Raw genomic sequence first — 9738 nt, forward strand, 5'->3', positions numbered from 1 at the left:
ATGCTGATGTGGTGACGTCATCCAGTCAGCCGCTGTTCCAATGGAGGAAATTGGTATTGAGAAACGGCTTGAATGAAAAGAGTGAAAGACTCGTAAGCAGTGACGTAATGACATGGAGAAAGCCACGTGGTCTCTGACTGGCTGAGCGGGCTGATTGTCACTCAGGTGAAGATGGCGGCTCAGGTGTGTGCGATGCTGCTGCTGTGCGCGCTCTCCTGCGGTTCCGGTCCGGACTTGGAGCGCGGGAGGACGGCGCTGCAGCGCGTGCGAAACCTCGCGGCCCAGTCCGAATACGGAGGGTGTTGGGCGCGAGCTCTGGAGCACCTGGACACGCGCTGCAGGGATATGACGTCAGATATCCAGAGCCGGATGGCGCTGAGCTTCGCGTTCTGTCACCTGAGCAGGTAAACGTGATGAATGTCAAAGAGCTTCTTGCGGGTCACGCGCAATCATGAGTAGGTTCTCTTCCACAGCTGCTGATATGTAAGATAAAGTACACATTAACCAGCTACACTTAATTAGTGTTTTTATCCATGTATTTGTGTTTTCATGCTACTTTATATTCTACTGCAGCAGCTTTAGTATTTTAATTATATTTCTCTAATATCAAACAATATAACTTGATCACTTTAAGTATATACTTATACACATGTACGGTGGCCTGTAGGGTTCATGTTTTATTACATGTTTTATTTTAAGTAAATTTATCTGACGCTTTTATCCAAAGCGACTCACAATAAGAACATTTCAACCATAAGGACACAAACTCAGAAGAACAAGAAACAAGAAAGTGTGATTTCATCAAATAAGCCGATGTACAACTTGCTGTAGATAAGAACCATTATAAGTCCAATGTAAGTGCTGCAGTTAGTTAGTGTGTTAGTGGAGGTAGAGTGTGAAGAGGTGTGTCTTTAGTCTGAAGATGTGAAGGCTCTCTGTGGTCCTGGTGTCTTCAGAGACCTCCTTCCACCATTTAGGAGCAGGACAGCAAAGAGTGGAGATCTAGTCCAGTGTTTTGCTCTCAGTGAGGAGGAACAAGCAGTTTATCACATGCAGAGCGGAGAGGTCAGAGTTCGGGATGTTGGGTTGGACCAGGTCCTGGATGTAACTGGACCCCATCCATTCACAGCGTGGTACGTGAGCACCAGTGTTCTGAACTGGACGAGCCACCGGTACCAGTGAAGAGAGTGGAGGAGTGGAGGAGTGAGGGAGAACTTAGGAAGGTTAAAGACCAGTGGAGCTGCTGCATTTTGGATGAGCTGCAGAGGTGGAATGGTGGTAGCAGGAGACCTGCAGGAGAGAGTTACAGTAGTCCAGGAGGGAGACGACCAGAGCCTGAATCAGTACCTTCTGAGTGAGAAGAGGACGTGTTCTCCTCATGTTGTAGAGCGAGTATCTACAGGATGTGTTGTCATGTGTAACGCGAGTTCCCGATCTCACGCTATTCTTCGTTAGATCCCTTCTTTAGTTTTACTCGGACGGGCAGCTTAAGGTGTAAACCGTCGGAAGAACACTTCTCGCGACATGGAAACCCTGAGAAGTGTATGAACTCGGGATGCCGGTCGCGCTACACAGCACCGGCGGATGTCGCTCCACCGGACTGCCAGTAGAGGAGGGGGGGGTCCAGGGGGGCGATGGGCGGCGTGCGGGTCGTCAGTCCGCTTAGAAGTCAGCCCCTATAGTCAACTTGGAGAACTCTCTTCAGGAATTTTCAATCGTCACTAATCACCAGTGCCAGGGAGCAAATACCACCCGGACGTATTTTAGTCTCCCAATAAATTAGATTTTATCTCGGCCTCCGAAATACCAAAGATATTTTTAGACCACTGTTTTTAGACCATCTTCTCCAAGCTACACAGGACCTGCCCAGCCTGGAGTGGAGCTCCTCAAGACGTCTCCGTCCCCCCCCGTGTCTTATGAGGTGTAAGACACCTCCAGGGGCTCACCGCAGTCCGCTGCTCGTCCCCCTCGCCGGAGGAAACTTTTCAAAAACCTTCAAAGGCTCAGAGCGAACTCTGTTTTATTTACTTCAGAACAGAAATCCGATTATAACAAGTTACAGAGGAAAACGGATGATAAAATGTCAAACAAAACACAGAGATAAAAGATAAAAATGGACAAAGTCCGGAGATTTTAATCAACAGCTTCTCTATCACCGTCCAGCAAAAAGCATGAACCGCCTCACAAACCAACAACTACCTGCAGTTCTGCGGTCAAGTTGTCCAGAAAGTCCGGAGATTCAGGAAAGCCCCCAATGAGCACGGAGGAGGGAAAACCCACCACATCACCGTCAAGTGTCCACCTGCACGTCTGCTCGCAGAACTGCTGTCACTTCATTCCCTCAGCCAACACACACGTATCTCAACACAACGTACATGTATTTTGTGTTGTACAGTTTTGGATGACATGCACATAAAACCAAGAGCACCTGCACATCTAGGTGTGTCAATAAGGCTGACTTTATACCTCTTCTAATACGTAGGTTACGCCTTGCTACATGTACCAAGCATCTCTTTTGTATGTACTTCATAATATGGCTGATTTATCTTATCAAAAAGTATTTGGTCGTACTTATAAGATTAATAGGCACTTAGGGTTTATGTGTCTCCTTTTCTTATCCTAAACCCTTAACAGTTCTTCGTCCTTAAAAAGTCATAACAACATTATCCATTGTGCATATCCTGCTATCCTCTCAACACGTGCTGTAATGTTGGGAGTCAGGGAGAGCGTCAAAATAATCACATATTTGATTTATTCATTTCATTAACCAACAAGTGTTCAGGTCCCAACAAACTGGTCAAATTACATCACGATGATTCATGATTTAGGAAAATAGAAATGTTATCTTATCAGATAGGAGATTTGAAATGTCTTTTTTATATATATCTATATATATAATATATATATAGATATATATATAGATATATATATATATATCTATATATATGTATATAGGTATTCCTGAAGATAAGTCAATAATTGTAAATTTTTTTCAAATGTCTGTCAGCTCTGGCAGGGTTTTCCCATCATGCCCTGCAGGGTCAGAGGTCAGTAGGTGTACCGCCGGTATGGACGCTGTGGCCTTTAACACCTACACAGAGTTCTTCACCCACGCTCACTCCATCTGTCACTTCCTGCAGTCTGACACCTGGCAGAGCCGGGCTGAGGACACCATGCACAGGTGAGACACCCGGACAGTTGACACAGACAGGGGAGACGTACAGTTTAGACCCCGGGCAGGTCATACAGACAGGTGAGGCATCCGTATAGGTGAGACGGACAGGGGACACACCTGGATAGGTGAGACAGGCAAGAGAGACCCCCGGACAGGGGAGACAGACCGGTAACAGTTGCACAGGTGATGAACACACAGGTAACATCAACATTGAGCAACAAAAGAAAGAATTAACCGTAGTACTGTGTCTGTCTGTCTGTCCAGGTTGACTGAGAGCTCAGCAGATGTAGCTGAACAGCTTCAGTCCACCAGGCAGATGGCTGAGGAGTTAATCGATGCACAGACTGCTGCCTTACAGGTGCAGAAGGACATCCTAAACAACGGAGATGAGCTGAGGGTCACCCTGAGAGACTCCACCCAGGGTGACACACTCACACTCACACTCGCACTCACTGAGAAGGAGTCCTGTTCTGGCTGGTTCTGAATAGTCCAAAAACCAAACCACTATTCCTTGACCCCTGTGGAATACGTCACAGGGTCAAGGAAAGATGGTTAGGAGAATTCATGAGGAGTTAGGAAGAGACAACACAGTGTTTAGGGAATCCAACTCCACTTCCACTGGCTATGCATATTGCTGCCGCAGGGAATTGTGGGACAGAATGATCTCCTTTCCTTTGGTAACGGGTGGTCCCGTGGTTCCATATGGTAAAGGAAGCATTGAAGCATCTTTTCTGCTTCCATAACAGCAGCTCTTATTATGGCGCCCACTGGGGCTGCACAGTATACTGGTTCAAATCATACCGGTGTTACGGCACAACAACGGACGTTGCTCTTCAGCAGGTTTTATTTCTACGCGTCATGGAGGAGCCTTCAGCGGTCAGAGCTACTACGATTGAGTCATGGTTACAACTTTATACCAACAACGCACAACAAACACTCTTAACAGGGTAAAGGGTTATGGTTAGTTTTGGGGGTTTTGGTTTTGGAAACGCCGACGTAAGTTGCGTTAGATCAGAAAACGATTTATTGCAAAGTCTAGAACTGCAACAATGAATCGATAAAATCGATTATTAAAAGTGTTCATTATCGATTCGTTGTGTCGCGCAATAATTACATCACTCAATGAGTTGCAGAGATGCACGTCTGTTCGTCCTTTGTGTGCGAGCATTTCACACTAAATAAACTAAAGTTTCAATGGCAACACTGCAATACATAAAGAGCCTCCAGCTGAACAAGCTAGCGTTAGCTCGCTAATAACTGCAGTAAAGCAGTTAGCAAGACTAAAGACATGTTTTTATTTACTCACCTTTTTGGACCATTCATTTTTTAATCTGGTGTCTTATGGTGTATTTCATGCTTTGTCCCATTTTGGTTATTGTTATTGTTAAATACCGTGATATACCGGGATACCGCCAGAATCTTTCTAAATACCGGAAGTGGCCGCTAGGGCGGCCACTTCCGTTACTTCCGGGTAATTTCACTCAGTGAGGAACCTTCCTAAGCAAAAAGGACTCTAGCCTCTCTCCGCTAACCTGTCTGTCTCTCCTCATGTCTGTCTTCAAGGCCTTCGGGTGGTGTTCTCTGAGCTCAGCACTGCCTCCAGACAGCAGCAGGTGGCGCTCTCTGAACTCTTCAACAGAGTTTCTTTCCTGCAGAGCTTTCTGCTAATGGAAGCTCAAAGTTTGAGCTCCTGCTGCTACAATGCCGGTGCTCTGTGCACCTCCTTCCTCGTCACCTCCACCCAGCGCTCCTCTCGAGCCAGGTAACTACTCCCCCTCGCCACCTTTAGCCAGGTAGCCCCTCCTCCTCACTTCCTCCTTCAGCCAGGTAGCCCCTCCTCCTCACTTCCTCCTTCAGCCAGGTAGCCCCTCCTCCTCATCTCCTTCAGCCAGTTAATTCCTCTCCTCCACCATCAGCCCAGTTGCTCCTCCCCGTCTCCTCCACCTTCAGCCAGGTAGACCTTCCTCCTCACCTCCTTCAGCAAAGTAATTTCTCACCTCCACCTTCAGCCAGACAGCTCCTCCTCCTCACCTCCACCTTCAGCCAGATAACTGCTCCTCCTCCTCACCCGCAGATTGCTGCTGTTGACTCTGGTGTTTGTGAACTTTTACCTGGAGAGGAGGATCTACCTGAGTGTGATAAGCTCTGACCACGCTGAGCACAAACACATGGTGAGGAGGTCTCATCTGTCAGGGGAGAAGATCCCACCTGTCATAACCGCCTGCCTGTGTGCATGTGTGTGTAGGAGCTGGTTGGTGTGTATGTGAGTGTGTTGCGGCGCCTAATGGTGTGTGTAGCGGTGTGTGTCCTGCTGTATGTGTGTGTTACCTTCAGAGATCCTCTACAGCAGAGTCTTCAGCTCCTGCAGCAACTCAGAGAGACTCAGAAGAGCCTGCAGGAGGCGCTGCAGCACGCAGGTGAGTCCAGCTGGTCTGTCTGTCTGTCTGTCTGTCTGTCTGTCTGTCTGTCTGTCTGTCTGTCTGTCTGTCTGACTGACCGTCTGTTGTTGTGGAATATTTCAATAAAACTTGTTTGGGAGAAGAGGATGCCCGAGGGGCCCGTTTGCTTTGCGTTCTGGCCACCCATCTTTTACATGTGAAGACCATCCTTAGAGGTACGAGAAGAACCAAGGTGAAGATGAGGGTAACACGCACTGTTCCTTTGTTCCAGCGCCTGTGAGAGCAAGTCAACTCCCTTCTTCAGACCGCTGCTTATGGAAACCTTAAATCTTTTCTGCTTTTGCACATCAGGGTCAAACACAGACACTTGAGACACGGGTTTAGCACAAGACAATGTTCTAACATATTTTGACCATTACACTGTCTGCAGAGGCTTTGGGGGAGCAGCAGAAGAAGAATCAGCTGACTGTGAAGGTGAGATCTGAAGAGAACCGGTGATGTCACATCAAACCGACCAATCACATCTCTTTCAGAGGAGGCCGGAGAGGAGAAGAGAGGAAGTAGAAAGAGAAGAGATGTGCAGTTCCTTGTTGTCTCTAACCGAAGACCAACCGGACCGGTCTCACCTCCCACATGCTGGTCAGTGACTGTCTCAGCTCTCTCACAGCCTTTCTCACCTCTGTGAATTAACAGTGTGCAGCATGTACTTGTACTGCAGGTTGGAGTACTGAGAGAAGGCTACGCAGTACAGTAACCAATACCCACAATGCCTCAGCGCAGAGTCCCTCCAACCAGAAGGCTTCTGTGAGGTCATGCAGGCGTTCCCGTGGCTCTGCCTCCTCCCCGCTGGTCTACAGCATCCTCGTGGAGGAAAACGAGGTGAATCCCATCTGATTGATTGTTTGGGGTTTTAGCTGTGACATCACAGGGAAGGGGGGCAGGCCTTAAGATCTGGGGTCTGCATCAAGTAGGACATTTTAACAAATTCTGAGTCAAACCCTGAACCCTAAGTTGATTCACTGAGATGGGAAACGTTTGGGTTTCAGAACAGCTGTTTGGAGTTGGTTCAATCAACCCGGAGTGGGTTGACTCAGCACCATCACAGTATGAAGGCTGTTACCATGGCAACCACCACAAACAATATATTCACCTGCAAATATTAATGCAAGCGTACGAGTATGAACCCGTAATTAGAAAGAAAAGCAACACGCTACTGCAGCAAAAGACAGAGAAACGGCTTATGTTCCAATATAGTGTTAATATTTAATGTACACACTAATCATAATCCATACGTTTTACTAATTCCCAGTTTTTACACTGTTTGGTAGAATACACTACACACAGGCTGGAAATACACACACATGCTCATATTTAGAATAATATGGCTGGTATAAGCTGTACGATGGTGTTGGACCTGTAATGTGTTTCCTTCAGGTGCGTCCTGCTGAACTCCTCTTTAACGTCTCACTGGTTTGTGTCCAACAAAAAGGTTTAAAAGACGTTTCTCACGGCTCTGCATGCAGCAGCTTTACTGATATTCTAATGTTGTAAAGGAAAACACGTGATACTACACAAAGAATGTGCTCGTATGTGAGAGCACGTCCACCATGGGGACGTTACTTCTATGAGGACGGCTGAGGTCATGGACATATTTGATGGACAGTGAATAAAAACGATAGCGTTCAAACAAGTAGTCATCTGGAAATGAGAATATATCTAATCGTACGGTGGCCCTGAAGTGCAAAACACAACAACATTAACTTCTTACGGAAAGGGCGGGACCTTATAGCAGAAAGCAGAGGACAGACCCTTCTGATTGGACAGACTGACTGTGTGTCCTTTAACTCTTAATCCGAAGCCTTTCGCTTGCGTCGGAAAGTGACACGAGGATTCAAATTACCGTGACTCCTGAACTATTTGCACAATCGGATTCTGAAAGCTGAGAAATGCCGCTTTCTAGATATTATGTCAATCAATAAATGAGGGGCGGGACTGAGAGGCTGTGATGAGGAGGAAGTGACGCAGCAGGAAGTCACGAAGAGATGGAGATGTTTTACCAGTGTCTTAAAAGTGTCCTCTTAGTGTTTCACCATCGTTTTACCGCTGTTTTGTTCTTCAATTATATTTAAGTGTTGTAAATAAAAGGGGTAGGGGGACGCCGCGGACGCTACTGCCAACGGGGGGGGGTTGGGTGTGCCGTGGATGCGACTGCCACACAGCTCGGGGGCCGGAGTCCGATTCCCTGGCGTGAGGAGTTGGATGTGTGGCGGGTCACCGTAAATCGGCCTCAATATTCTCCCCCGACGTGTTTAACAGCCTGAGGAGTAAAAGCGCTTCTTCATCAACAGGATCGTCCAGAAAAGGACGTGACGTCTTCCAGAAAGACGTTAGTCTTTAACGTAACAGCTTATTTAGTTCATACGTGTAAACTGATACCGAGTGAATGAATGAGGAAAGTGAAGCGCTGTGATTGGCTGGGCTGCTGTCAGAGGGAGACGTTCACAGGCTCAGTTTTCACTGCAGCGGCTTCTTGAAACGGACCCCAGATCTCAGCGCGTTTCCTTAATGCAGTATTTCAAACCAACAATGCAGCGTCACCGTGGTACTCTGACCTCTGACCTCTGCTCTCTCCTGATTGGTTAGCCTCGCTACAGCCTGAGGAGCAGATCGGAGGCTCGCTGAAGGACCGTCGCTCGCTGTTCACGTCTGTTTTTAACTTTGTGTCTGATTATTAATAAAAGTTTTTAAACAAACAAATGAATCTGTTGATGCAACCTAACAATAAATATAAAAAGCTGATCATCTAAATCTGCTTGTTGCTGAAGAACTTAGTGGGTAGGAAATCACAGGCAATGATAATAATAATCACTGGAGCTGTTGGGTTGTTCCACTTAAATATAATGAAAATAACCAGCTGATATTGTGGGAAACATCAGAGTACTGTCGTGTACAGAGTACATCCTAGTTTTACTGTGTTTATTAGTGAAGCAGAAACAAACTCTGAGATGTCAGTAATGTTCTTCCTCCTTACAAGGCTGTGACGTTTTAATGTGACGTCCTTTCCTACACTTCTCACGTCAGAGGACTCGGATCTACCTATTTGGCCCAGCATGCACTGCTTCGTGCAAGACTCAGCTCAATTAACTCTGCTAAATGTAATCCAATGTCTATGGATATAGGTGTTATATTGTAAAATATAAAATCACATTGTAGAGGATCGCAAAGGACCAAATTCATGGGGCCCCTTTAAGAGAATGGGCCATAACCCGGTGACGGGAAGTTTAAAGGAAGTAAATGAGCTTAAAGGGTTTTTCATTGAGGATCCACACGGAATTGGAGCCATATTTCCTGTTCTGTCATAAATCATTTATTTGTTTGTTGGTAGGAATGTGTATTCACTTCAGGTATTTTAGGTTCATATTTCGTTGTGCGCTGGGGTAGAGAGGGAGCGCTGGGAACCACGAGGTTGGTGGTTCAAGTCCCGGCTGCCCCATGTCCCGTGTCCAAGTGTCCCTGAGCAAGACACCTGACCCCTAATTGCTCCCCGGGCAGAAATGTAAAAAGCGTCTGCTAAATAACCTGTAATGTGTGTGTGTGTGTGTGTGTCTGTGTGTGTGTGTGTGTGTGTGTGTGTGCATGTATGTATGTGTGTGTGTCTGTGTGTGTGTGTAGTCAGCCTCCAGTTTATCTCCTCCCCTGCGAGACGACAAGAGGGTCCGTTTGTTTGTCCTTCACCCGGATGTGAAGTGTTTAGGTGCGCTTGTTTTTCAGAGGGGTGGAGTTTAACTGTCCCTCAGCAGTGGATGTCTCCACGACCGTCTGTCTGCTCTACGGGGTCTTTGTTTTAGTCTGACCTTCAGCCAGGAGTCTTCACATTCCTCTGAGGTCATCAACTTGTCATCAATTGTCATTCTGTCTTTAGGCCAATCACAGAGCAGCATGGAGGTTAAACCTATAGCCCGCCCACCTCACCTGTACAGGTGTCTCTGATGAAGTCGGAATCCAAATATTGAATACATTATTTGCAGATGTATTGTTTTACTTTTTGTCTATGGAGACACACTAACATACAGGTACGCTCCCACACATCCCTCAATCTGTTGTCAAGGAAACCGAAATGGTAGAGAGAGTGAGGGACCGCCCCCCCCCCCTCTCTCTCTCTCT

The 9738-nt window shown here is 46.8% G+C and overlaps 1 protein-coding gene across 4 annotated transcripts; it reads left to right on the top strand.

Annotated features, from left to right (window-relative positions):
* The first annotated feature begins 106 nt into the window (after positions 1–106).
* LOC120814962 (uncharacterized) lies at positions 107–8331 on the top strand. Of its 4 annotated transcripts, XM_078080773.1 has the most exons (12): positions 132–404; positions 3008–3047; positions 3141–3181; positions 3440–3597; positions 4739–4937; positions 5092–5160; positions 5250–5346; positions 5421–5592; positions 6005–6048; positions 6108–6213; positions 6293–6453; positions 8218–8331. In XM_078080773.1, exons 1-12 carry the CDS (start codon positions 172–174, stop codon positions 8254–8256), a joined length of 1359 nt encoding a protein of 452 aa, XP_077936899.1. In that variant the 5' UTR covers positions 132–171; the 3' UTR covers positions 8257–8331. The 4 variants fall into 4 exon arrangements, with proteins under 4 accessions (XP_040025974.2, XP_077936899.1, XP_077936891.1 ...); XM_078080765.1 differs by having other exon boundaries at positions 3008–3181; XM_040170041.2 differs by lacking the exon at positions 5092–5160.
* The last annotated feature ends 1407 nt before the right edge of the window (positions 8332–9738 follow it).

Source organism: Gasterosteus aculeatus, chromosome 2 (genome assembly GCF_964276395.1).
Source record: "Gasterosteus aculeatus chromosome 2, fGasAcu3.hap1.1, whole genome shotgun sequence".
Classification (NCBI taxonomy): domain Eukaryota; kingdom Metazoa; phylum Chordata; class Actinopteri; order Perciformes; family Gasterosteidae; genus Gasterosteus; species Gasterosteus aculeatus.